Here is a 26887-nt window from a genome sequence, read left to right as displayed (position 1 = left end):
CTGATCCGACCCAGATGTGCAGAGATTACAGCTGTGGGAAACATGACTGCATGTAAATATAGAGGGTTGAAAAAATAACCTCATGTACAGTACAGTATATACATCAGGAGTTATGAGAGGGGCAACCACAAATGCATGTAAATGTAAAGCCGCATACACACGCTAAACTCCAGATGGGCATTTGTGTAGGAAGTGAATGCTGCTGACTGTGTCAGCATTGCCCCAAACACAGGAAGTTGCACCCTCGCCTGCTGGCACTCGATATAACAAAGGGCAGAGCATCATCAGGGTTATGCGATGAAGAAAGCGGGTCAAAGGACTTCAGCAGAAAATGAACCAGCCGCCCAAACGGCGTGTTGGTTCATCTGCTTTGTCCTAATAAAGAAATCAGTGGAACGAAATAAATATCAACAATAAACTGGTCTAAAATAGCGACAATAAAAAATAAACCTGGAAATATGAACATTCTGAAAACGCAGCACTAACCAAAATACAACTAAGGCTTCTGTGTAATCAACACACTTAATACAAATTATTCACCCCCAAAATAATCCAAGATCTAATGGATCTGACTTGCTCCACTTGCTAATGTATCTTCCTAGCTCACCGTTCATCTCGCTGTGTATATTGTTGATTCTATGAAACACTCCAGACTTCCTCCTGGCTTCACTGAATATGTGATAAATCTTTTCCTTCTCTATTACGCTTATTCTCTATTCTTGCTCACAGTAATTGTAGATTTTGACAATGGACACTATAAGCTGCTGATGTTCTCACTTCCCAGCAGCCACAGTGATGTTTGCTTCGCTTGCATTTTTCATGAAAAGCACTGGACTGGGCCCGGCCTGCCATACAGTACATCGTAACAGGCACCAGTGTCAGGAAGGGCCTTTATTCTGCCTGCAAGAAAGTAGGTTAAACGGTGAAACCAGTTAAATGGTCACACATGTCTATTTCACAACAATGGAGCATTGCTCAGAGACCATACTACAGACGTTACAGCCATAATGACCGGAGAAGGCATTTAGTTTAAAACCTGAACAGCTCTGCAAACACAGGGGAAAATATCAGTTAGGCATCAGCCAAAAGCTGTTTCATGTTGTTTTCCATCCTGGAGTAGATGTTATTACTTCCATATGCTTCCAAGCTCGTTGTTATTACCGTAATGGCATTATATTGTACATCAAGTGCCACCTTATGAGTGGGATATCGTATAAAGTTCCAGTATACCTGTCAAACTGCTTTTCGACCACTGCATGCTGGGATGGATTTGTGTTCAGTGACCCCACAGAGCATCAAGCTGCCAGTTAAGGTCAAGAGTAGCTCATTATAGTGCAGATGAATAACAGTCAAGTATTCAGACAGTTTGTGTTTAACTGGCCTGAGCTGCATTCTGTATGTCCATTCAGGGGTATTTTGAAACGTAATGTTCAGGCTTCCCACATAACAGGAAGGAGAAAGGAGAAGGGTAAAGAGTGCGTCTTCCTGTATCTTAAGTATTAACAAACCACACACAAACCCAGGCAGAAAACCACTGTCAGATCGCAGTCGTACTGAAGCAATAAGAACCCAATAGAAGTGCACGTGGACTGACACAGATCAGAACAATTACCAGGTAAGTCGCCAAACACTGATTTTAAGTATGCTGCTGATTTTTCTCAAGACAGTTGACTTATTAAATTCTATTATTAAGGCATGAATTATTTTGTGGTTGTGGTTGTTCGAATCCTCATTTCCAGAAAAAATGTAAATGCAATATCACAAACTAAAATATGCAAATTGTTAATTCATTTTAACCTTTATTTTTGTGACAAAGAAAAGATTTTCACTAAAGCTTTTGTTTTCACTGACCAACAGAAATGTATTTTGGTAAACACAAGTCAATTTCCTCTTTTCTTATAATTACATTTTCTAATCATTTGGTAACTTAGGACAATAACACAATTGCAGTTTTGCAAGTGGACTATTGGTTGATTCCTGCTGGATACAAGAGTTCGATTGTGCTGGTTCCAACAGGTGTTGGTCAGATCTTTTTGAATTCATATCATATAAAAGACGTAATTCTTGGAAAGTATGGTTTAAAAGTAGGTTTAAGTGTTTTGTGGTTTCGTTGTTGAGCAACTTTCTGAACATACTAAGGAACAACTTTTTATTTTTTTTTAGACAACCCTCATGGAGAGGAACACAACTTTGCTGCTGTTTGTTGCCAACCACACGCAGAGCAACAGCAGCTGTTCCCGTGACAATGTTTTGAAGACGGTGTTTTTTCCTGTTCTCTACTCCTTTCTCTTCCTGGTGGGCCTGTCACTCAACGCTGTGGCTGTGTGGGTGTTTTTTCGCATCCCTTCACGGTCTCACTTCATTATATATCTGAAGAATATTGTGATTGCGGATGTGATCATGACCTTCACTTTCCCTTTCAAGGTGCGGTTAAAGTGGCTCATTTTACATGCACTTATAAGACACAGCCAAGTAGTACAGCTAACTATTTTATGAGACGATCAGTAACTTCAAAATCAATCCTGTGGCTTGAATAAAAAAATTGAATTGGAACCTATTTGAAACAATAAATGTGAAATGTGTTTCTCCAGGTGTTATCAGACTCCAACATGGCATCCACTGAGCTGCGTGTATTTGTGTGTCGAGTTTCCTCTGTGCTCCTCTATCTCACCATGTACATCAGCATCCTCTTCTTCGGCCTCATCAGCATCGATCGCTGCAGAAAGACCCTCAGTCCTTTTAGGGGGACTAATAAAGCCCGGCTGGTCCGTCGGAAGCTCCTTTCAGGGGCCATCTGGACCTTCCTGCTCCTTCTCTGTCTACCCAACATGATCTTCACGAGTAAAACCCCAACTTCTAAATACTTCAAGTGCAGCGACCTGAAGACGGGGGCTGGACTGTTTTGGCACGAGGTGGTAAATTACGTCTGTCAAGTTATTTTCTGGGTCAACTTGGCGACTGTGATTGTGTGTTACACCCTAATCACCAGAGAGCTGTACAGATCCTACTCCCGCACTAAGTCACTCGCTGCTGGAGGGACTATATGTCAAGCATCAAGTGGAGCAAAGGCTCGGAAACCCCAGCAGGCCAAAAGACAAATGAATGCAAATGTCTTCTTGGTTCTGGCAGTGTTCTTTGTGTGCTTTGTGCCATTTCACTTTGCCCGTGTGCCCTATACCATGAGCCAGACCCGAGAGATTCTGTTTGACTGTAAATTCAAGCTTTTCTTCTTTCAGCTGAAGGAGAGCACTCTCTTTCTCACATCCCTAAACTCTGTTCTGGACCCCGTCATCTACTTCTTCCTCTGTAAATCCTTCAGGACCACTCTATTCAAGACCCTGAAGGTGCCTCCTGGTACCTGTAACTGGCTAACTGGCCAAGGGTCAGTTTCAGATACAGTCAACACAAGAGACTCTGTCTGTAAACAAAACCACTGATCACCAAAAAATGCTTGTGTTACCTGAATGTGCACCAGTTTAGGTTGTAGTTTATTATATCTGAGTGTACATGTACGTCGACATGTTAAAGGGAACTGCAGTCTGTCCTAGAGCGTGACAGGAAATGCGACAGCACATATTTGTGTCACATAGTGACTAATTCCAATGTACAGATTTACCACTGTTAATACCAGTAATCAGCGTCTGTTGTGTGGAAAACTGTATATTTCCAGTAATGTATAATGAATAAACCCAAATTCACTGACTTGCTGAATGTTTTTCTTTCTGTTCTCTATTCCACGTGATAAAAACAAGTTTCTCTTCTACCTTCTTAAGCTAATTCAGCTTAAAAAGAATACACGTGAAACTGTCATAGGCTATAAGTCCATAGATATAACGCAGTCAATGAAGCACAGATGGAAATTGAAAGTAGTTGACTCTACAGAACAGGGGCTTTCCAAAGGACTGCATGGGTTGTACACAATCATTGCCACTACATGACCAAAACTGGTTTTACTATAATATATATTTAACTATAAACTAAATGTTATGTCTTTCTGGGAACATATTTAGAATAAAAAGCTTACTGAGCTCTAGTCACCAACATCATTTGTCAGATCTCAAAATCTAATGTACCATTACTGATACGCCTCCTCAACACATTTGGTGAAAGGGAAATGAATTGGAGCAATGTTGATTAGGAATCGTTCCACTGTAGCCTGAAAACACATGGCTTACCACAAATTATGTTATTTGACTCCGTTTTCCCCCCGCAGCAGCTCAGTATTTGGAGATTTGCATCTCCCTGTTTGAAGAGGCTGACACACATTTGTAAATTCTTCTGTGAAGGTCTTCATCCACCAGATCGCACGGCGTGGAGTTAAGGGGATAACCGTTCTCGGTGAGTGGCTTCGTATCATTTGTCTCAACTTTCTCAAAAATAAATAAATCGGTGTAACAGATTAAAATGAGACGTGGTTTGGTTTAATTAACTGTTTCTGTGAATGAGAAAAGCGAATCAGGACTCCAAGGTTCTTCGAATGTAACCGTCTGATCCTCACATCTGACATGATGTGAGGATATGCTTTATAAAATTCAGTTGTGCTACAGCACAATTAAATTTTTATTTAATTGCTCAGAAGCATTTGATTTTCTTTCTTTTCTCCTCTCTTTCTCACGTTGATTTACATCAAGCAGGGATAGATAGATAGATAGATAGATAGATAGATAGATAGATAGATAGATAGATAGATAGATAGATAGATACATAGATACATAGATAGATAGATAGATAGATAGATAGATACATAGATAGATAGATAGATAGATAGATAGATAGATAGATAGATACATAGATAGATACATAGATAGATAGATAGATAGATAGATAGATAGATAGATAGATAGATAGATAGATAGATAGATAGATAGATAGATACATAGATAGATAGATAGATAGATAGATAGATAGATAGATAGATAGATAGATACATAGATACATAGATACATACATAGATAGATACATAGATACATAGATACATAGATACATAGATACATAGATAGATAGATCATTAAAAATGTATACAGCTGCAAAATGTCACTCGTGCAGTATCAAAACTGAAGCTATCAGGTTTAGTATCCAGGATGCATTCAAATTCTCTGGTTGAGCCTACACAACCAAACTAAACCATAGTGACAAATGTCAAAATGTCTACAATGACAAAGGCAAATCAGATCAATCCCACTGTGCAGGCTGGAACATTTGTGAGCTGTATCAGCAGATCTCCATTTCAGGTACTAGGCAGGAGTCAGTTCTCCAGCTGCTATGTGGACATCACCTCAGACCCCCCTCACAGACTGGGATCTCTGAGTAGTCCATTCTCTTACTTCACTAAATGTTGCTCCACAACATTATAATTGATCAAATCTATGCAACCAGTTGTTTTTGTTGGGACGTTGAAACACCAATGCAATAAAAATCTCTCTTTCTTTCATGGCTGTGTTTTCTCATTTCAGGTTTCACGATGCTGCCTGGCAACATATCCAGCCTGTCCCCCCCTGACTGTGATCCTGTCAGCTTGAACAGCATAAATGTGGCTGTCCCCTACCTCTTCTTCTTCTCGTTCCCAGTTGCATTACTGTTCAATGGAGTGGCTGCGTGGGTGTCTCTGCACCTGCACTCCACCTCCACCTTCATCGTGTATCTTAAAAACCTGGTGGCTGCAGACCTTCTCATGACTCTCACACTCCCGTCGGTGGCAGCCAGCATGCTCCCTGAAGCAGAAGACGTGTTGAGGGCGTTCGTCTGCCGTTTCTCTGGCGTGATTTTCTACTGCTGTTTGTACACGAGCATTGCATTAATGGGTCTTATCAGTCTGGACCGGTTCTTTAAAATTGTTAGACCATGTGGAAAGGTTATAGGACAGAATGTGGTATTCAGCATTGTAATGTGTGCCTCAGTTTGGGTGGTGATGTTCGGGGTCACAGCTATCCCAACCATAGCTCTAACTAACCAGTACCCTGTTAATGTGACAGGGGATTACTGTATGTCCATGAAAAGTTCAGCTGGTTTGACTGTTCACAATTTTGTGGTTCTTTTCATGGAGATCCTGTTCTGGTTTGTCACCATACTGATTGTGTTTTGTTACATCTGCATCACCCTGAAAGTCCTGCAGTCTTTCAGAAACTCTGGGAGCAACAACAGCCACGGAAAGAAGAGAACTAAACTACGGGTCTTCTTGATCCTCTTCGTGTTTTCTGTGTGTTTTGTGCCTCTTCACATCATGCGCATTCCCTTCACACTGTACCAGGTCTTAAACACTGATGTCTGCACTCCAATGTGGGTGTTTGTAGTTCATAACTTAGCGCTGTGGCTCTCTACCACCAATTCCTGCCTGGACCCTCTTCTTTACATCTTCCTGTGCAGGGAGTACAGAGAGAAAATGGTGGACATGATGAAGGCGGGAGGGATCTGTGTTGAAAATGAAGATGTTTCAAAGTAGGGACATTTCTACCACTCGTCATCAAAATAAGAACCTTAAAACAACTTGAGGTTGTGGTGTTGTTCTTTGGAATCGCAGACTCAGCGGTCCTTCAGACATTTTTACATTTTAGGTTGCATCTCCCTCTAGTGACCCAGTGAGGATTAACAGCTATTGACACCAAACTCAAAACATCAAAATGTGCAGACGTACGCTATTAAAATGCACTGTGATCATCTATTTGAAACTAAGTGCATTCAGTCATTTTAGCACACAGGTTCCATTTCCAGTCACAGTCATGTACAGTAGACTATACTGTGTGTTTGACATGTATAGGTACATGTGTATATATTTATGTAGAGTAAATACATTCAGGCAACACTTAATCCCATTCTGAGGTGCTAACCATTGTGAGAGCTATTTTACCTGAGTAAAGCTGATTGTGAAATCCTCTTTTGTTTTGTTTTTCTGAGGAGTTAACTCACGGCCAACTGCCTCACTGATAATGTCACTCAGTCTTGGGTCCCACAACAACAATATCGATAAAATTTGTATTTGCAGAACAGAGAGTTTCTATCTTCCTCAGTGTCAAACAGTGAAAATGAAAATTAAAACTAAAATGAAATACCGGTGTCAGCACAATAAATATACTTCCATTTCAATAATAATTTCAACCACCATTTCTATATACCAAATGTATTTAATTAGTTTTGGATCCCATGAGTAAAATACATTTTCCTGGCAGCTACTGACCTTCCTTTGTTTAAGTAGACAATAAGATATTTTTAGTTCATAAGCTTTGCTTAGATGCAGCCTCCGCACCAGTTGCTGCAGAACCAACTTATTAATTAATTGCAATAACTTGTGCAAATGTGCATTAAGCCTTCCAAATGATGCTGGCAGCGAAGTGCATGTCAATATTAGGAACATTTGATGTGCTAATGAATCAGACAATGATGGCTATAGCATCAACATACAGTTGAGTTGAGCAACACATGTGCTCCCATCTTAAAGGTGAGACGGAATAACTGAGGTCTGAGGTTCACATGTGCACAAAAACAAGATTGATGCGAGCCTCCACCCATCCAGTCTCACCTTGGTGTTGTCAACTGGCTGTGTGACGCCTGTTTTTCTTTCAGCTAAAGCCCAGTAAGTTTTCCCTATTTTTGCATATGACATGATTAATTGCCATCTCATCACAGCTGAAATAGTGATTTGTTTGCTAGGAAAATCAACAGTGTTTCTTAAACACTTTAATGTATCAGTACTTGGCACACAGTTCCATTTCACAACTTTGCATTTGAGAAGAGTGAGTCGAGTCATCTAATGTAAGTTGTCAAAATGCATCTTATTCTTACCATTAGTTCACAATGCAGTGTTTCATCTCTGTTCATTCCTTTAACGCCTTCTTCTGTGAAATTAGTTTGTTTCTTCATCCACTCTACTGTTTGTTCAGCCAGGATGAGGAAACCTACAGTATTAGGAGCCATTGCCATTTCGGAGTTTGTGTTAAAATGTATAGATATGTATTTTAGAATTTTAGATAAGAAAGTCGAGGGCATGACGGTTTAAACATCAACATGAAAACACACTGCTTCTCTGCTTTGCTTAACCTGCAGCTGAACTCTGACAATCAAAAGAGAATGGACGAATGGCTGGACCTTGCCTTTGATATGAGCCAGCAGAGTGAGTAGATGATGAGGAAAAACATTAAGCCAGACAAATACAGTGTATTTAAATGAGTTACTATTTAACATGTAGCAATCCTGTGTTTTAAAGGGCGACTTGCTTCCCATGTGTGTTTTAAACTCTTTCATCGTCCTCAGGTACAGCGATGCAACTCAATCAGACGTCTTCAAATAACTCCCAGTGTGTCAGTTTCACTTACAACCAGAACGTCTTCCCAGCTCTCACCTTCCTGATGTTCCCCTTAGCTCTGTTCCTGAACGGTATGGCAGCCTGGGTGTCGCTGCACCTCAAGTCCACCTCCACCTTTGTGGTGTACCTGAAAAATCTGGTAGCTGCTGACTTAATCTTAACCTTGCTGATCCCACTCAAAGCTGCCAGCGACCTGCGCGATGCGCCAAAAACATTATTTAAACTCTCGTGCCGCTTTTTCAGCACCACTTTCTACAGCACACAGTACACATGTATCACCTTGTTGGGCTTCATCAGTCTGGACCGTTTCTTTAAGATCATGGCACCACGGAACAAGCTCCTTAGTCTGAAATTTAGCAAAGTGACATCAGGCTTCGTCTGGTTGATACTGTTTGGTGGCACAGCTTTACCAAATATCATTCTAACTAACAAATCAGCAGCCAATACGACAGATATCAGCTCTTGTATGATATTGAAAGGACCAGATGGAATTCAGCTCCATGGTATAATAGTGATTTCCCTGAATGTTTTATTCTGGGTCATCAGTGTGATCATTGCAGTTTGCTACATTTGCATTGCAAACAAGGTTTTCTACTCTATTCGAAAATCTGGAAGCAATAACAACCAGGGAAAGCAGAAGATCAAACTCCGGGTTTTTCTGGTTGTCTTCGTCTTTTTTGTGTCATTCACGCCATACCACATTGTCAGAATCCCGTACACTTTCCAACAAGTCAGCTACTCTTCCATGACCAGCTGCTCTTATTTAATGGCCAAGTTTGCCAAGGAATTCAGCCTGTGGCTCGCCACCGCAAACACCTGCATGGACCCCCTTCTCTACGTCTTTCTGTGTCGCGAGTTCAAGGAGAAGCTCACGTCTATGACGAAAAATGTTCTGACTACGTTTAAAGTAGCTGCAGCAGGCAAAGCAGAAGCAACTTCATCAAAGAATAGACTCTGAGGTCCTTAATACAATGTGCCATGAGCCCAGGTTACAGAATCTGATTCATCTTCATTTCTTTTTGAACATTTTGCTAATTGCTGCATTTACTTGTTCGATCCACACCGATGCTGTGCTTTGTTGCAATGTTTTGTGTCTTGTAAAAATACTGCGGCTTATAAACCCTTAACAGGAAATACAATAAGCATAGATGAGATAAGAGGGTGATATGAATTATACAGTGATATGAATTTACAGTAGCACTGGAAGCTCAGAAAATCCGAGGGCAAATATAGTTCGAGGAGAGTGACTGTGAATCAAGTTATGCAAAACAAGTTAAGTAACTATACCTAACATTTGCATCACACAGTGAAGTTTTACAATGTTTGTGGCAACAGTGAAATAGGTCTTTCAGGGAGTTTTGCAAATATGCAGTGTGTCTATCTGCAGATGTGATCAGCTGTGCTGTGTGCTAATCTGCGCTTAACATGAAGAGTTTACTGCAAAGAATAAAGGATGTTTGCAAAAAGGACCAAGTCAGTTTTGCTGTATTCCTACATTTGTCTATTTGTAAACATGCGTTTTCTCCATTGCTGTAAAATATATAGTGAATCTTGTTTTCTAAAGGATTTCACGACTTTGTTATCATCTCGACTGCTGGGTAATATGGTTATGTGGGACTTTCTGATAGAGTGTGAAGTAACAGACATTAAAAATGAGGTTGCGATTACCTGATCATTGCCATTTTGTGTGTATTTATTAGAATTTACAGAGCATGCGGGTGCTGGAAACCACACATTTCTAAAACGTCATCGGTCAGAATTCCTGGACCAGATCCAAGCAAAATCACACAGGAAATCGTGCTGCGTTGTTCTCAGCATGAACTATTTATAAGAAGGCACAAATGGGAATAAAACTCTATGAAGGCAAAAATGATTGAGGTATGAAGAGAAGGAAGTGATAAATCACTTATATTGCTCTTGTTGCACTCGATGGTAGTTACTGATTATACAAAATATCGAACAAATATGTGTATGTAACTTTTAAAGTGTATTCAAATCATGTGACAAAATAAAATAAACAAATATGCCTTTTATGTGCTGGTATTTGTGGTATTTATGATAAACAAGTTAAAGGAAGTCATAAATAACCTACTACTGAGAAGACGGTATTGCATTATAATGGGCATTCTTGCTCACTAAAACCACAGCTCTGGTTGTTTCTGTTTAACTGAGCATCATGATGAGAAAACACACAGACAGAGGTGGGGTAAATAGACCGCAGGGTGGAGAGAAGTGCAGGAGGTCTCTAAAAACTGTGTCAAATAAAAGAAAGAGTCTGTGGCTTTGGAGTTTGTCTGTCAACAGCTACTGAGAGTGACGCAAGCTGTAGCGGAGGCAGGGGGACTGGCACGGGGCAGAACAAGCCTCTCAGCAGACAATTGGAACAGGAAGCAAGGAAGGAAAGGGTCTTTCACCCGGAGGGAGACTGGCAAACTCAGAGGGATTGTGACAAGACAGCCACACAGTAGCTCCAGAGACCACCCATTGTAAGAGCATCAAACACACACACACACACACACATTTCAAAAGAGAGCGAAAATAGTGAAAGAGGCAGAGACTGAAATCTCCTGAGGTCACAAATAGTATTCTGTGTTGAATTAAATAGATAAAGTAACACGAGAGGTTTGCAATTAGTTTTTTTGTTTGTTTCTTTCTTAGTTTTTTTTTTTATATTTGTTTCATTTTCATCTTGTGGGTAAGAACAAAGAAGAGGAATTAGATATTTTACTTCTTCCTGCTTCTGAAATAGTGGAGCTTGTCATTGCTTCTTCTACACATGCCCCTCAGTCCGATGATGAGAAGGACACACTAAGAAGGTAAGACTCGATTGTTCTTCTTCTTGACAAAATACGGATCCAAGCTTGTAACTAAGGTAGAAGTTGTGTGAGAAACACTTTCACACATTCACGTTAGCTCCTAGGACCGTATGTGTTGGCTGCCATAGCTCCTGCTCCAGCTCCTGCAGAAGCTGTTTAGGTCTTTAACATAAATCCAACACGCCAGACACATAAACTGCTGCTGTGAATTCAGAATGAACAAGTGCAACCGTTTTTTGTCAGATGCCTTCATCAGTGTGTATTGAGTCTATCTTTGGCTGTCATATCACTATGACTGACTGTCAGAGTAGTCAGCTCTACTCAGTGACACCCATTTGGTAAAATGCAGGAGTTATGCTTTACTTGAGGTGAATGTAGTCATATCATAAGTGTAAAATGCTGTGGGATTCCAGCTACAGTCTGTCTGAGGAATTTCTGGGATATCCATAAAATGATAGTAACAGACAGGATACTGTGGTCTTTGCCTTTGTACATGTCCTTAAGCAGCATATGACAGTGTTCCAGCTTAATTAACTATGTCTCTCTCTTTCTTCTCTCTCTCTCTCTCATCCTTCTAAAGGTCCATCAAGATTGTGAAAATGAACAACACCATGTCCAACACGTCCATCAAGTGTGTGCGGGATACCAGCGTTACAGCTGTGGTTTTCCCCTGTCTATACAGCGTCCTCTTCATAGTGGCCCTGATCCTGAATTCCCTGGCTGCATGGATCTTCTTCAGCATCCCCAGCACCTCAACATTTGTGGTCTTTCTAAAAAACGTGGTAAGACATGGAGGCATTTTGCTGTCACTGTAAAGCAAGCAAAGATGTCAGAAAAAAAACAAAAAAAAACAACCTATGATCCTCCAACAACAGGTGGTGGCCGACTTGCTGATGACCCTGACCATCCCTTTCAAAGTCTTAAGTGATGCTGGTGTGGGCTCCTTTTATCTACGCGCCTTCTACTGCCGATACTCTGCGGTTCTCTTCTACATCACCATGTACATCAGTATCCTCTTGCTGGGCCTCATCAGCCTGGACCGCTACCTGAAGGTAGTCCGGCCCTTTGGGAAAAGTTTCCTGCGGCAGGTTCGTGTTGGTCAGGTGCTGAGTGCGGCTGTCTGGGTGGTGATGCTATCCTTAGCACTACCCAACGTTATTCTAAGTGACAAGCCAGTGCAGACCTCTGGAGGCAGACTGAAGTGTACCTCCTTGAAGAGCAAAGTAGGCCTGCTGTGGCATGAAGGATTCAACTACTTCTGTCAGGTACATATTGAACAAAACTATCTACTGTAAACATGTTCCTATTAATAATTAAGAACAGTTCCTTCTTGCTAAGAAGATCAATACCACTGCCTTTCATGTCCTTGTAATATGAAGCTGGAGTCAGCAGTAGGTTATCTTAGTGTAGCTTAAAGACTTGAAACAGGGTTAACAGCCAGCCCGGCTCTAGTAAAAGTAAAATTAGCACTTTGAATTAAGGCCTTATTTAATTAATCCATCCAAAGACTTCTGTGTACAATAGAATTACTGTACTGTGATGGCAGCATGTTTAAATACAGTGCACTGTTGATTGCATAATCATTACAAAGCTAGATACTAGACTCTTACTACAGCGATGTTTCACATACAACCTGTTGGTTGTAACGAAACCTTGTGTCAACTACCTTACCTAATGCTATGTTTACATATGTTTCCAGGTGGTTTTCTGGGGCACGCTGGCCTTGATGGTGGTTTGCTACACATTCATCAGCAAGAAGGTTTATGAGTCATACAAAGCCTCTAAGAGCAAATCGCGGGGAGCCAGTCGCAGAACCAAGGCGAAGGTCTTTGTGGTGGTGGGGGTGTTTTTCATCTGCTTTGCCCCCTATCACTTTGCACGCGTTCCTTACACTCTGACCCAAACGCGCAGTGCGACCAGTCATTGCCAGGCACTCTACATTGCCAAGGAAACCACATTATGGCTGTCAACCACAAATGTTTGTCTTGACCCGCTTATCTACGTGTTCCTGTGTAAGGTGTTCAGGAAAAGGCTCACCGCTACACTCTGTCGCAAGCCATTCCCTAAGGGCACCATGGAGGCTTCCACGGCCACATCGACTCAGCTGGAGATGTCACAACTAGCCCACAGTAACAATGTGAAATAATGGAATATACTGTATGAAGCTGGGCATTGGACAATAGGACACAGGAAATAACAGTAATAATTAAGGGCAGATTGTTCTTTCTGTGTAAGTCCTTCTTTCAGTGTATTTCAATTGTAAATAGTATTTTATCTTGATGACGACAGTGTAAAAAATCTAAAATTAATACATGGTGATGATTATATGTTTTATGGAAAATGCTGGACAACAGAAAAAAGTCAAACATGTGATGCAGTGGTCATGAAGCTATGCCACCAATGTTATTTTTGACTGTACTAACCGAGCACGTCTGTCCCTTGTTTGCTAAGTCATCCAATACATTTCCTTAATTGTGCTTGCTGTCATTTTCTACTTCCTTCTCCCTAATCTCGTTCAAACTGCACTTTCCCTTCACAAGACTTTGGCTAAAGGGCAAACATCTTGACAGCACATATTCCCCAACAATCACACCACAATGTGAGCAGAGGCTGAATGATAACAAAATGAGCAGGGAACAAAGGACTGCAGTCGACACTGCTTACAGCTACAACCTCTGTGCAATATAAATAACAACAATGAGAATAATTATAATAATAAAATTAATATATTTCATAATGAAACTGCGTGGTTTTTCAATATTAGTTGAAGTTTTATTATTAATAATGGAGTTTATAACTTTACTATGTAATGACACAGACACATTATTGTATGTATTCACCAAGAATAAAATAAGAGTGTTAGACAAAGAGGAAAACTAAATAAGCCAGTTTCCCTGGTAGTTCTGACATAGAGCTTTACTTTCTGTTTTCTTGTTAAAACCAGGATCAACCTATTAGGAAAAAAAACAACACAGCAGAACCTGATTAAATAGCCTTTTTCCTGAAGATTTTCTTTTTTCGGGACATTCACAAACTTCTGCAGGATTTACGTCACCCTAGATTTACAATCGTGTCTGCAAGTAGGTCTGATTGATGTAATAATGAAATATGATCTTTCTCCATCCCACCCTCTGCCGCCTTCGACACAGGTCGAGGTTTGAGCAGGAAATTAATGAGCTACACAACAGTTGGTGCGGTGACTGCAGCTGGGGGAAGGCCCTTTTGTCACCCTCAGCTCAAATCCTCTGACAGATGACCCTGCAGCGGTGAATTATGAGAAATTCTATATGACATTCATAGAAATTAAATAAACGCAGGAGATAGTGTTGCCTAGTATTGTGCAGAGACACATGCTGGGGACTAAGCACATAAAAAGGATGCAGTTTGAGGTGGGGACTGATAGTTTCACACAAACATGCTGCGAGTGGTGGACCTCATGAAACAACGTGGCGCAGCTTACATGACAGAGAAACCTGTCAAGTCTACTCGGCGATGCCAGCAGAGGTTTATAAACGGTTTTGTGTCAAGACTCCCTAGATAGAGATGAATCTTAGGCAGCTTATTATGTTTTCAGACGTAAGCCATAGGTCTAACAAGTCATTTTGACACATTGTTCAATTGTTCAAACTGTCACTGAATAAAAACAGGGATGAAACAGGCTTACGTCTCTCTTCTCAAACACTGGGATGCAGATTTGAAATAATCACATATTCACAACTGAACTGTAAGCTCAACTCACAAACAGAGCTGGAACTCAACACAGGTCTGAGAGCAAAGGTCTGAGGCATACAAAAAGCAGTCATCAGTTTTTTTAAGCATTATGGAGCTAAGAAGATTCTCATATGGACGAAATTTTGAAGCACTGACTCACTAAGTACAAAATGGAAGTAAAAACTAAAATAACAGTGCACCTGTGCTATGGTAACTGAAGGGGTCCCATTAATAAATACTGTCCATATGCTACATATACAAAGCACCACAAAGCAGTTATAATAATAATAGTGTCAAACCACAAGTACTCATATAAACCAAATTTTCGAAGCAAACTAAAATAACAGTGCATCTGTGCTATGGTAACTTAAAAGGGCCCAAAATACTACTTGGCTTTTGCTAAGCAATTAGTACAGTGAGACACTTGATGAAAATGTCTGCAGTGACACATGTGTGGGCTGATATACAAAAACAAAGCATTAAAATAAAGTGGTAAAAATAAAAGCTTTAAGAAAAGCAAATGGATGCACAGGAAACTGGTGGTAGAAAGTATTTTTTTAGGTTTATCTGTAACTGTAAAGCTTGATGCAGCATCATTTTTCGTTGCTCACTCGTGTCTTTTTCTTCTCGTACCTGCAAAGTGAACACTGACACTTCACGCAGACATTCGGTTATATTGATCTGAAAGCAGCTAATGGAGCCAAAGTTACCATTCACTTACACTACAACCTGCACAACCGCTCTGACATGTAAAATCAAGATTCAGTTTAAATATAAAAATTCTGTCCCTGGTGACTTTTCTCATAATTAGATCAAATATTAACAGTTTTTCTAGGTGACTTCACTCTAATGCACTGGACATAGATGCATCACAGAGCAGGTCAAACATTGGGGCCTGAAAGACCCCTGGGCCTTTATATGACGGGAGTGTTCATAGTTTAAAATTAAAGGAAATTAAGTGAATATAGAATAGAATAACCACAATTAGGAGACAAAAATAGATGTGACAACAAAATAACATCAAACTGTTAAGAACATAAATACAATATGTAGACATAAAATAAACATTTGGAGTAAAATGCGATGATAAAGAACATTATCATTGTCCCCCCACCAGTAAAAGTACTAAAAACAACACGGCAGCTTCATTTGTGGTCGTTTTGTTTCTGTTTGGTGCTTGGATTTATTTCATTATGAATGTATTTATCTATAAATAAATACACTACAACCTGCACAACCGCAGGTTGTAGTGTATTTATTTAGTGTATTTATCTATAAATAAATCCACTACAACCTGCACAACCGCAGGGTGTAGTGTATTTATTTATGTATTTATCTATAAATACATTATATTTTATCACCGTCATTATAACTCTCTAAAAACATCATCGTGCACGCTCCCGTGTTCTCAGCGGGCACGCGGACGCACAAACACTTGCGGCTAAAACAAGCTAACCGGCTAATGCTGCATTCAGGCCTTAGTGTTTAAACCAGTGTACCGCCGTAATTGCTAGGTGGATGCCGTTTACGTTAGCCTTACAAGAACAGCGACACCTTGTTAAAAAGCACTTCAATAGACATGTGGACGAACAGTTGGCAGACTGACTGCTAATGAACCACTGACAGTTACATCAACACCATTCTCAAATGTTGTCCTGAATGCGGAGTGGATATCGAAACTTTCTGCTCACCAATTTTAGCGAGACGACCTGAACGCGCCATGACGCCACATGACGCGCCTGGCGGGTCATGTGATCGAGCGCAGTCGTCTTCCTCCGCGCCGGCTACTTTTCCCTCTGCGTCTCCCAAACGAACGAACATGGCGGGATCCGAGGAGCAGCGCAGCCTGCTGGGAGACGAGGACGAGCCGCTCCCCGGTGGAAAGACCTCCAGAGGCCCCGGCAGACCGTTGCCGGCTATATGCGACCCCAACCACCTTCTTCACCGAGTGGTCGTCCTGCTATTTATGTGCTTTCTGGGATTCGGTGAGTGTTTCACTTCAGTAAAACCCCCTAACTTCCCTAAAGTAAACCACCCTGGTTCGTTGTGGAAATTCAAATTAAATCCAGAAAATAACTTTTGACTTGAAGACAGCTGGCAGTGTTGTTGTTCGGAGTAGCTCATGTAACGTTTAGCTCAACAAATCCAGTATAATGTTGTCCTTTAATGCACTTAATTCATTTTCCAGGAAGTTACTTCTGTTATGACAACCCTGCTGCACTTCAAACCCAGGTCCTCCAGGTAATTTAGACTCTGTAAAGTCTCCACATAGTTTCTAAAACTCCAGCAGGAGCAGCCACATTAAGCCAGTCCTTATTGCTCAGTGGTTCACACCTTGATTTGAATGATGACTCTTAAAACCAAAGCAGCTGAAGTGACCAACAGGCACCTGACGTGTTTCTTTCCTGTCTGCACCAGGATCTGAACCTGAACACTGCAAGCTTCATGCAGCTGTATGCCTGGTACTCGTGGCCCAATGTGATCCTCTGCTTCTTTGGGGGATTCATGATCGACAGGGTCTTTGGCATCAGGTACAGAGAATAATAAGTCACGTCTGTTAAAAAGAGCTTTTGCATTTGTTTTTGTGCCAGTATCGTCTTTCATTGTTGTTGGTTTTTTTAACAGGTTGGGAACCATCATCTTTTCCCTCTTTGTCTGTGTTGGACAGGTATGTTCACTCCAAAATCTAAAAGTGACTTGTAAATAAAGAGAGAAAATAGATGGCATTAAGATTGTTTCCACTTCTACACAGGTCATTTTTGCTGCTGGAGCTTGGACGAACCATTTCTGGCTGATGGAATTAGGGCGTTTTGTATTTGGGTAAATATTATTCTGCTATTTTTGCCACACATATTGTTCTTTCCTCTGTATTCAGTTAACCATAGAGCTGCAAATATGTTAATGTCGGGTTAATTGACAAGCTCAGTCAGTGGGTTCAGATGCTTCCTTCTCCCTGTTCTCTTTTCCTGCGTAGTATTGGTGGAGAGTCATTGGCTGTAGCCCAGAACACGTATGCAGTGAACTGGTTCAAAGGAAAGGAGCTCAATCTGGTGTTTGGTCTTCAGCTGAGCATGGCTCGACTGGTAAGGAGCCTGCCGATGGAAAAAGAAATTCACATTCTTTCAAAAAACTGTAGCCACCACAAAGGAGCTTTTAAACCCAAGGTTCATTCGCTGTCATATCTCTATTTGCCTCAAGGGCAGCACAGTGAACATGAACATCATGGGCTGGGTGTACAACAAAATCGCAGCCCTCGTCGGTGGTCCTGGATACACTGCTCTAGGCATATCACTCATGATAGGTACGTTTTACACACCCAAGCTTTAGCTGGGTGGGAATTTGCTTTGCCATTCGATAAGTGTTAAAGTCTCAAGACTAGAGTTACAGGTGCTTGGTCTCTGTCTGTGTCTGAGATACTGGACCCTTTCTCTGTAACCAACAATCTCAGATTGCACAGGCAGCAGAGACAGAGTGACGTGCTTTGGAGAACTAAAAGTGCTACTGGTCGCTGACACGGATGAATCACAAGAGTTAGGAGGAGTGTCACTGCTACTTCTTGGTTATTCTGAAAGTGCTTTCACTTCTGCAGTGTGTTGGTTTTATGTTCTGTTAATGAAACTTGACTCTGACCATTTGAGATAAAATCACATGAACAATAGAGTCAGCCAGCAGTTGTCAGGTATCTTAACTTGAACTCCTTGATAACCTTATCACCAAACTAACAACTGAAGCTTCCATTCCCTTTTTTGGTCTAATCAATATGTATTGATGTCTGTTTCTCTTTCCTTAGCTTCTGCAACCTGCTTGTTTTCACTAATCTGTGCCTTAGTGTTGGCATTCTTTGACAAACGAGCAGAGAAAATTCTCCACAAGGAACAAGGCAAAACAGGTGACGCATTCTAACTTAACTTTATTTATTTTATTTATTATTCTTTTGGTTTTCAGTTTGCCTTTCACAGTCATTGTGAGGCCACATTTTCTATTTATTATCTCCCTTTAAAGTAACACTTTAGCTGCACAATTTACTGGCTTCACCATTTGGATGCAGTGGGGTTACACAGTGTAATGTGTAGTTTAATTTGAAGTGCTGTTTATGTTTACAGTTGAAAACAAATTAGCTCTCAGGCTGAACTTCATGTCTGTTCATCTTCCACATTAGGTGAGGTGATCCAGCTGAGAGATGTGAAAGACTTCCCCTTCCCCCTGTGGCTCATCTTCATCATTTGCGTGGGCTACTATGTTGCCGTTTTCCCCTTTATTGGACTGGGACAGTGAGTATTACAACAGTGCCATCTCTTAACTAGTGCATTCAGTACATTGTGTTGTCTGTGTGACTCAAGGCTGTTGGTGTGTTTCTCATTAAATTGGCAGAATGATGGCCACCTTAATGTGTTTTATAATTTATATCTCCAATTCCAACTGACTTCTATTTAAAAAGAGTCAACTTCCTTTTCAAAATACTAATTCAAGTCGTCTTACAGAAGGCTCTGATGTCTGCTCTGTAAGCACTGGTTGACGATTCCCTTTCCCAGTGCTCTCTCCAGCTCCTTGCTCGTTACTGAGGTTGATTTTTAGAGCCTAATGTTTTTTCCTCAGACATTTCTACTACTAAACAAATTGTAGAATGATTTGTTAAGTTTAACATGACTTTATTATGACATCTGGTCTATTAGCGTAGTTTCTTTAAGTTGGCTAATGTTAATGTTCTCTGGGTATATGCAATACATTTGTATTAAACAGTTCACCAGTGGGTAATCGGCTAGCTAATTTTCTCTCTCTCTCTGGTGTACAGATGGTATTTTTAGTGTTGACGCCTGCTGCTGGTATGCAGGGGTTATGATTTTGGGTTGTCTGTCCATCCATCACTGTGAATGCCTTGATTTCTCTGAAATTGGCACAAACATCCACTTGAACTTGGACTCATTGATGAACTGGTTAGAATAAGATGCTGGACAGACATTGATGGTACACATTAGATGCATTTGGCTTTCCTGTTATCTAAGACAACTCTGTGTCTTCACATTTAGCAGGGAGCTACATTTTCTTAACTTGGTAGGGAGCAGGAGGCATGTTTCACCTGTCTTTCCACTAAGGTAGCAAAGTGTGCTGGGTGGACGGTGTTTGTGGGACAGAAAAATCATTTTTATTAGTCAGTATGGTCATTGTTAATGGCATTAGTTTTTTTGCTGATTTCATTTTTTATGTGTCATTTCTCTTTTAATAGAATTGTGTCATCTTTCTAGAAGCATCAGTAAAAAAAATCAGAATAAATGGAAAGATGTTTTAATCATATTTACATAACTCAATACTGAAGATTTGCTTTTGTTCGTGATTAAAAAAAAAAACAAACAAACAAAACCTCACGATCATTACTTGTCTCTGGGTAAAGAAAGAAGTCACCTCCTAAACAAGATGGTATTATGTTTAGATTGCGTAGTAGGAATTAAATGGTGGACCTCTATTAAATTAGTACAATGCCTGTGTCTAAGGAAAGATTCAGCGGTGCGACAGCACAATGCTAAGTCAACGAAGCACAAAGGGAGGGAGTCAGAAATGGAAGGCGGTTTGACAAATGGGTTTGCCATGAAAGAAACCAATTGAAACTATCGCGTCCTGAATTTCCTCCACTGAAAGGCACTCTCAAATCACTTAGCAACTGACATGGATTTTCCACACAGGGTCGGTGCCTACAGAGCAAATAGTTGTTATGCAAATGGGACAGAAAACAATGTATTGAAGACTGAGAGCTACCTGCTGCAGGGGTCAACTCGATTTCTCATCTCCAGTGTTCACATCAACATAACGGCTAAGGAGCCCTCTGTACTCTGAGCCATCATCTTGTCTTTTTGTTTTTTTTCCTAGAGTCTTCTTCATTGAGAAATTCAACTTTTCCCCGGCTGAAGCCAGAGCTGTCAACAGGTAACTGAGGTGTAACAGGTTGTTCAGACCGATCTGCTTTATAATATGAACACCATTATAATGTTCTGTTGCAGCCTTCATGGGCTGCATTTTTCATGGATCACTGGTCTAATTACATTTCTACTACGGCAACAGAGAAATTTGATAGCTGAGAAATGTTAAACCTCCTTAAGCTCGGAACATAGTAAAACCACACTGATTTAGGTTGTCTTCATTCAGATAATTCTCATTAATCAGCTCTCTCTCTCACACACACACACGTAGTCCCACTCACAAGTACAGCAGTCATCAGCATTGCACTGTGGAATGTGTGTTAATGCCATTCCCTGCTTTTTCACAGCATTGTGTACATCATCTCAGCTCCTGCGTCTCCAGTTCTGGGCTTTATGGTTGATAAGACAGGGAGGAACGTGGTCTGGGTAATAATCGCAGTGATCTCCACGCTCGCCTCTCACATGATACTGGCCTTCACCTTCTGGAACCCCTGGATCGCCATGGTAGTGCCCAACCCGGCCACCTTTTGCATTTTACTTTAATCTTGCATATTTACACACATGTAAGGAGGGTAGAACCTCATCATTTCTAATAAATACTGTATCACTGTTGTTTTTTTTCTTTAGTACTATTAGAGTTCCACAACAGGATGCTGAGTTACTGACCAGTCTGTTTTGAATATGTTTTTAAATCTTCATTAGACATTTTGTGCAAAGCCCTGAAGCATGATGTGAGACACAGTAATATGAGAGCATGGGTGTGTCTGCTTGTTTTCCAGTCTCTGCTTGGTGTGTCCTACTCCTTACTGGCCTGTGCACTGTGGCCCATGGTGGCTTTCGTGGTGCCTGAGCACCAGCTGGGGACGGCCTATGGCTTGTATGTACCCGTAATGACCTCGTTATCAAGTCCGTTGTGGATGTTCTCCCTGTTTAAGCCATCCACCAATTGATACATGTCTTTCATCATTGACACTGACATTTACTTTCCTTTGTCCACCAGCATGCAGTCCATCCAAAACCTGGGTCTTGCTCTGATTGCCATGGCGGCAGGAGCCATCCTAGACAGCAGAGGATACCTGGTGTTGGAGGTGTTTTTCTGTGCCTGCATTTGCAGTCAGTATTTTCTGCTTGTTTGTTTGTGTGCTTGTGAGATATTTTTTTTATTATTGTGTGATGCATTTACAAATGTCCACTTCATCTGAGCTTACAAGATATGGTATACAAAGACAGCCAGATCCAGCTTCCCATTTGAATCACACCACCACAGCTAAACAAACAAAGAGCTTCCTCCTTTCCAGGTGTTAAAAACACCGAAGAGATTTTCATCATCTTGGCTTCTAAATGATCTAGAATCCTGCTCGCACATTAACCAAAGACAGAATTTGTTATACACTCCCAACAGAGATCAGACACAGGAAAGTGTGATTCTCAGTTTTCCTCATCACACAGCTCACACAACCTGTCGTCCTCCTGCCTGGTAAATGTGATTGAACATAACGGTCTATATCATAGGAGTGCTTAGTTTGAATATCAGTTGGTAATTTTGTCTTCAGCGTTACATGTTTTAGCGCATTATGGCATAAACAATTTAAGTATCTGAGTTGTAATTATATCAGTCTTACACCTTAAATGATACATTCAGATATACTGGAAACCAGTGTTCTCCATAATGAAGTGAAGCTCGGCAGTCCATGGAGAATTGTCTGATTTAGTCCAAAGTAAAACCCGTTTAGTCATCTTATCTTCTGTCATATTTTCCACTGTCTTATCACTTCACATTTACGCTTCACTGATTCAGGCACCCAGCCCATCCCTCCTTGAGCAGCTAAGAGGCGAGCAAATTTATGGAAGGAAACATCGTATAGCTCCGTTCTGAATGGCATCTCACATTTTACTCTCTTGAAACCCTCATATTCCTGCAGCATAATTCACTGTAGGAGAACCACAAACAGTTGAGTGGAAGTTGACTAAGATCTTCACTATAACCGACCCCAGTACTGTCCCATTAGAATCCGACAGCATTTTAATAGCAGCTTCATCTTTCATATACTCATCAAGAGTAAATCCTAAAAATGTCTTTGACATAACCTAATTTAAACTCCCATTACTGTTTGAGTGACTTTCAGTGATTTTCCTACATTTTTCTTTTCTTCATTGCAGTTGCACTGATGGCAGTGGTGATGCTGTACTTTGTGGATTATCTCCGTGGTAAGGAAAAAACTGAAGCCCTGAACTCTCCCTCTGAGTCACTTTTCCTTTTGTCGCCCTCGAGACCCACTCACTAGTTAATCTCTGCACCCCCCATCTCTTGTTCCAGGTGGAGATTTGAACCGGTCAGCCTCAGCCAGAGCCAAACTCCAGAAGGAAGGCACCGCAGATGCAGAGTGAGTAGTTTTGACCCCACTGTCTCTTTTCCTTACACGGTTATTAGACAAACATCTGAGAAACGTAACAGCCTGCTCATGCAATCAAGTGGCATGGGTGTACTTTGGATAGGAACACTCTCAAGAGCTCTTGCACTAAATCACTCGGGATGTGTCCTCAGCTCTAGTTAAATGATTTAACAAGCTGAGTCTGAGATTTCAGTGTGATGGATACTGTTGGTTTCAGTGTTTACCCGACTAAGTGACAGTCACGCTGTCTTTTTATGGATTTGTTCTTTGATCCCATCTTCTTTCCTTCATTCACATGACCAGTGTAAGTTTACAAGGCTCAGGTGTAAAGAGCTGATTTTCACATGATTGTCATGTCAGCTGGTTGAACTTTTAGTCGTGAGTAATGTTTCCAGCAAAACTACTCGCGGCCCAGCCAGTAATAAGAGGCTCTCTTTAAGAGCAGTGTGTCTGAGGTAATTTACCTTCAAATATTCAAAGTGAAAATGAAGGAAAGTTGTCCCCGTCACATGTGTGAACATAGCCAACATATTTAAAAGAAAACAATGAATTATTGTTTTAATTCTGGCTAGTTAATGCTTCTCCATCATCTATAACAAAATATATTGTGAACATTAGTAATGTGGACTACTTCTGAGGTGATTATTGGACAGTTTGGGTGTTCTTATGATGCTGAAAATGAAGACTTGCACGTTATGACTGAAGGTATCGTAGTGATGTGCTTCACTGTGCTCTTCTTATTCACTGCGTCCTGAAGGGTGGTGTTAAGGGTGCTCATGCACCTGCTATTATTATTCATGGAAAACATTAATCAAACACAGCTTCCCTCACTACAACAGTTTGTGCACGTCTGTAGCTCACCACCTGCAGCTGGTTTATTCGACCTTTGCAGCATTCAAACAAAGAACACCAGTTCTCTTGTGGTTCTCACTACGTTTCTTTCTCATGCTATGCACAAACGTAGTGAGCAGGAATGGCGGTTGTAACACTCCTTAACTGTCTGCTAATCTTTTCTGTGCACTGAAATATTCAATTCCATGTTATTTATGACTGACTGAATAACATTTTCTGGTTTGTGCTGTAATTGTAATTTTCCAGATGATGATGATGATGATGAGGAGGGAACACAAATGGTCCCGGGCTTCAGAGCCAGCAGGCTGCAATGTCCACCCCAGAGCTGTCAATCAACTCCCATGGGGCGGGACTGCGCTACTGACTCCGCCCAGTGCTTTCATCTGTGGCTCTTCCCAGCAGAACTGACTGTCTGGCTCTGGCTTTACCATAACCCTGACAAAAGACTAATCCAGTTTGAACTGTTAACTCTGACACTGACTTTATCTCACTCTCCACTGACCGCTGTTAGTCAAACGTCAGCATGAAGTCTCATCGGTTCCAGACGTTTAGATAACTTGAAGTGATAAAAAACATTGAATTGTTCAGCTTAAGATGAGTCTCACATCCTCAGGAAATGTGCCTGTTAGATTACTAGATAATCATAGCTTAATTTGTCTGCTAATGGCACTTATAATATAGGGTTCCTATATTCATTTCATTTTTTAGATGTACAGTACATAAGAATAACTTTGTGGATGTTTTGAAATATTTTTTTTATACTTTTCTTAACAAACTGTTTTCAACAGGACTGTGTCACTTGCCAAATTGCAGGCAACTCAGCGGTTCATTTATGTGCTTATCATATGTCAGCACTCACAAGAATTGCCAACCAGAATCCTCTTTACTGGACTCAGTTTTAATCATATGCATCACTGACCTTTTATGATATCCAATCTCAAAAAGAGCATAGCTCTTTTAGTGCTTAGATCTTTATTAATGGATTATTTTATTTCTTAATTCTTTTATCTGCTCTTCTCTTGGTTTTGCAAGTTCATAAAAAACAATTTTCTGTTGCATCATCAAATGTTACATAAGTATAATGATGAGGAAGATAGAAAGTCACACTTTCAGTTTGTTCATAGGTCACCCATCACCCATCTACATTGAAATTGTGCGTTGTTCATTTATAAGTTCGGGTAATTAACTTTTTTTAATGTATTGCTTTGCTCCCTCTGAGCAGTGCAACCAAATACTCATCCACTCTGCTTAGCTCTCACCAGTCCCATAGTTTGAAAAGAGATGTGTCTCCCTGTGGATGATGTACATTCGCTACCTCAGTTGGACGAATGAGTCCCGATCGAATTCTTAACAAAACTGTCAACTCTTGTAAGAAGATGAGCAGCAGCAAAAACTGAAACTGTTTTGATTGCACATTTATTGTAAGTGACCACTGTGTCGCACTGCTCACCTCGTGTGTCATTCATTTCGCAGAGTGATGCTGGGAGTAGTGTAGTCTTTGCTTAACTGAGAATATCTGTGTTAAAATACCAAGTATTCACTGTTACTGGTCTCTGATTGAGAAATGATGGAAAATCCATTGTATAATCAAAGACTTTAAGGAACTAAATCACCTGAAGTCTCGCAGAACCAAATCTCATTTGATACGATTAAATGAACATGTTTGAAAGCTCTGGACTTCTCTGTCACTGCACTTCTTTGTTCACCTTTTTTTTTTTTTTTTTCTCCTCTGCTTTTGCCAGCAGACTGTGAGTTATTAATCTTCCTCATAATGAATACATAGCTGTTGTCAGTGTTAGTGGAGAGATCATAAAGGTGGACACCTCATTTTCCCCCCACGCAGGATTAAAAGGCGACGCAGTAAGCTGACAGAGGGTGATCTTGCGAGATTAGCACCCATGTCCGCTTTTGGCTTACGCAACCGGTACCTCTCCAGGCTGGGCGCACAGGTATGCACACACACACACACACCACTTATGATTTTTCGCATTTCAAAATCGAAATCACTTTATTCATTCACATATGAAACAGTGACAGTTGTTTTCTTTGCACAAGGCAGGAGGGGTGCTGTTACTGCACCACCACAGCCACATAGACACGAGTAACTCCTCTCCTGTAACTGATAGATTTTTATTTTATTTTTTTGCTCTAAACTCGATCTGTGTTGTCTTCTCCGCTTTCAGCTCCCAGACCACTGCTCCACCCATCTGTCATCACTTGCCCACAGGAGTGTTCTGAAATGATACCCTTCATCCAGCCGCCTGCTCCCCTGACACTGCAGCGCTGTGGCTCCAGACGAGCGTTCACTAGCCGAAGAGGAGGCTCACACAGTGTCTCTTTTTGAACGAGACCTGTCCACACTTTATACCTCACTCACACGTGCTGTTTTTTTGTATTTAGATGGGCACCTGTTCCCTCACATTACCATATTAGACATTTTGGATGTATCTTCAGTATTTATTTGTGTCTCACACTTGAGCACTCAAGGTGTTGTTACCTTCTATAGAAGCAACATGAGATGTGTTTTTTTTTTTTTTTTTTTTTTTTTTTGTTCCAGGGAATCGTGTCATATAAAATTGGGGCTAATGCACTGATGCTGTTTTATGGTCTGTTTTAGAGACGCCACAATCTGCCATCGACAGAGGGCAGCAGTCCCCTCAAACGTTGAGAGTCGCTTGTGGCCACAGTGCGTTTTAAGGTCCTCCAGGTTTTACGGGTCAGGAAGCTACTAGAATAAAGTCTAGAGTAGAAAATACATGTCTCATATGTCAGAGGCCTTTGTGACCTGTTGAGTTATCAAATATCTATATTTTTATACTTGAATAAATCCAGTTATTAATACAGCTTGGACAGTGTGTTGGTACAGTTCTTCCAGTCGTGACTGTCCATTCAGTCGTACCTAAATCC

At 40.8% G+C, this 26887-nt stretch overlaps 5 protein-coding genes across 10 annotated transcripts; all 5 read left to right on the top strand.

Annotated features, from left to right (window-relative positions):
- Positions 1-1512: 1512 nt before the first annotated feature.
- Positions 1513-3693, top strand: LOC113165670 (P2Y purinoceptor 12-like). Of its 2 annotated transcripts, XM_026365374.1 has the most exons (4): positions 1513-1615; positions 1932-2016; positions 2164-2424; positions 2592-3693. In XM_026365374.1, exons 3-4 carry the CDS (start codon positions 2173-2175, stop codon positions 3435-3437), a joined length of 1098 nt encoding a protein of 365 aa, XP_026221159.1. In that variant the 5' UTR covers positions 1513-1615; positions 1932-2016; positions 2164-2172; the 3' UTR covers positions 3438-3693. The 2 variants fall into 2 exon arrangements, with proteins under 2 accessions (XP_026221159.1, XP_026221151.1); XM_026365366.1 differs by lacking the exon at positions 1932-2016.
- Positions 3694-4281: 588 nt separating this feature from the next.
- LOC113171726 (P2Y purinoceptor 13-like) lies at positions 4282-6439 on the top strand. Its single transcript, XM_026374331.1, has 2 exons — positions 4282-4338; positions 5454-6439. The coding sequence occupies exon 2, from the start codon at positions 5462-5464 to the stop codon at positions 6437-6439; it is 978 nt and encodes a 325-aa protein (XP_026230116.1). The 5' UTR covers positions 4282-4338; positions 5454-5461.
- A 1559-nt stretch (positions 6440-7998) lies between these two features.
- On the top strand, positions 7999-9254 carry LOC113171720 (P2Y purinoceptor 13-like). Its single transcript, XM_026374317.1, has 2 exons — positions 7999-8104; positions 8245-9254. The coding sequence occupies exons 1-2, from the start codon at positions 7999-8001 to the stop codon at positions 9252-9254; spliced, it is 1116 nt and encodes a 371-aa protein (XP_026230102.1).
- Positions 9255-10572: 1318 nt separating this feature from the next.
- LOC113164281 (P2Y purinoceptor 13-like) lies at positions 10573-13810 on the top strand. Of its 2 annotated transcripts, XM_026363521.1 has the most exons (5): positions 10573-10782; positions 10997-11112; positions 11693-11894; positions 11988-12377; positions 12812-13810. In XM_026363521.1, the coding sequence occupies exons 3-5, from the start codon at positions 11712-11714 to the stop codon at positions 13256-13258; spliced, it is 1020 nt and encodes a 339-aa protein (XP_026219306.1). In that variant the 5' UTR covers positions 10573-10782; positions 10997-11112; positions 11693-11711; the 3' UTR covers positions 13259-13810. The 2 variants fall into 2 exon arrangements, with proteins under 2 accessions (XP_026219306.1, XP_026219296.1); XM_026363511.1 differs by lacking the exon at positions 10997-11112 and having other exon boundaries at positions 10574-10782.
- Positions 13811-16579: 2769 nt separating this feature from the next.
- mfsd1 (major facilitator superfamily domain containing 1) lies at positions 16580-26509 on the top strand. Of its 4 annotated transcripts, XM_026339714.1 has the most exons (17): positions 16580-16808; positions 17012-17064; positions 17242-17354; positions 17449-17491; positions 17576-17643; positions 17798-17906; positions 18022-18124; positions 18614-18712; positions 18983-19094; positions 20686-20742; positions 21083-21239; positions 21515-21612; positions 21736-21848; positions 22896-22943; positions 23053-23119; positions 25824-25929; positions 26164-26509. In XM_026339714.1, the coding sequence occupies exons 1-17, from the start codon at positions 16643-16645 to the stop codon at positions 26221-26223; spliced, it is 1572 nt and encodes a 523-aa protein (XP_026195499.1). In that variant the 5' UTR covers positions 16580-16642; the 3' UTR covers positions 26224-26509. The 4 variants fall into 4 exon arrangements, with proteins under 4 accessions (XP_026195499.1, XP_026195525.1, XP_026195517.1 ...); XM_026339740.1 differs by lacking the exons at positions 25824-25929; positions 26164-26509 and adding an exon at positions 24233-25657; XM_026339732.1 differs by lacking the exons at positions 25824-25929; positions 26164-26509 and adding an exon at positions 24230-25657.
- Positions 26510-26887: the final 378 nt, after the last annotated feature.

The sequence above is a fragment of the Anabas testudineus genome, chromosome 13 (genome assembly GCF_900324465.2).
Source record: "Anabas testudineus chromosome 13, fAnaTes1.2, whole genome shotgun sequence".
Classification (NCBI taxonomy): Eukaryota; Metazoa; Chordata; class Actinopteri; order Anabantiformes; family Anabantidae; genus Anabas; species Anabas testudineus.
The sequence above is the reverse complement of the archived record's forward strand: the minus strand, read 5'-3'. Positions and strand labels throughout refer to the sequence as shown.

What these genes read in the sequence shown, in the direction of transcription:
- LOC113165670 (XM_026365366.1), top strand. Translation starts at nt 2,173, where the DNA reads ATGGAGAGGAACACAACTTTGCTGCTGTTTGTTGCCAACCACACGCAG. An exon ending in CCTTCACTTTCCCTTTCAAG is followed by an intron (nt 2,425 to 2,591) that starts GTGCGGTTAAAG and finishes GTGTTTCTCCAG; the next exon opens with GTGTTATCAGACTCCAACAT.
- LOC113171720 (XM_026374317.1), top strand. Translation starts at nt 7,999, where the DNA reads ATGAAAACACACTGCTTCTCTGCTTTGCTTAACCTGCAGCTGAACTCT. An exon ending in CTTTGATATGAGCCAGCAGA is followed by an intron (nt 8,105 to 8,244) that starts GTGAGTAGATGA and finishes CATCGTCCTCAG; the next exon opens with GTACAGCGATGCAACTCAAT.
- LOC113171726 (XM_026374331.1), top strand. Translation starts at nt 5,462, where the DNA reads ATGCTGCCTGGCAACATATCCAGCCTGTCCCCCCCTGACTGTGATCCT.
- LOC113164281 (XM_026363521.1), top strand. Translation starts at nt 11,712, where the DNA reads ATGAACAACACCATGTCCAACACGTCCATCAAGTGTGTGCGGGATACC. An exon ending in TGGTCTTTCTAAAAAACGTG is followed by an intron (nt 11,895 to 11,987) that starts GTAAGACATGGA and finishes CTCCAACAACAG; the next exon opens with GTGGTGGCCGACTTGCTGAT. An exon ending in GATTCAACTACTTCTGTCAG is followed by an intron (nt 12,378 to 12,811) that starts GTACATATTGAA and finishes ATATGTTTCCAG; the next exon opens with GTGGTTTTCTGGGGCACGCT.
- mfsd1 (XM_026339714.1), top strand. Translation starts at nt 16,643, where the DNA reads ATGGCGGGATCCGAGGAGCAGCGCAGCCTGCTGGGAGACGAGGACGAG. An exon ending in AGGCATATCACTCATGATAG is followed by an intron (nt 18,125 to 18,613) that starts GTACGTTTTACA and finishes CTCTTTCCTTAG; the next exon opens with CTTCTGCAACCTGCTTGTTT. An exon ending in CTGGGGACGGCCTATGGCTT is followed by an intron (nt 21,613 to 21,735) that starts GTATGTACCCGT and finishes TTTGTCCACCAG; the next exon opens with CATGCAGTCCATCCAAAACC.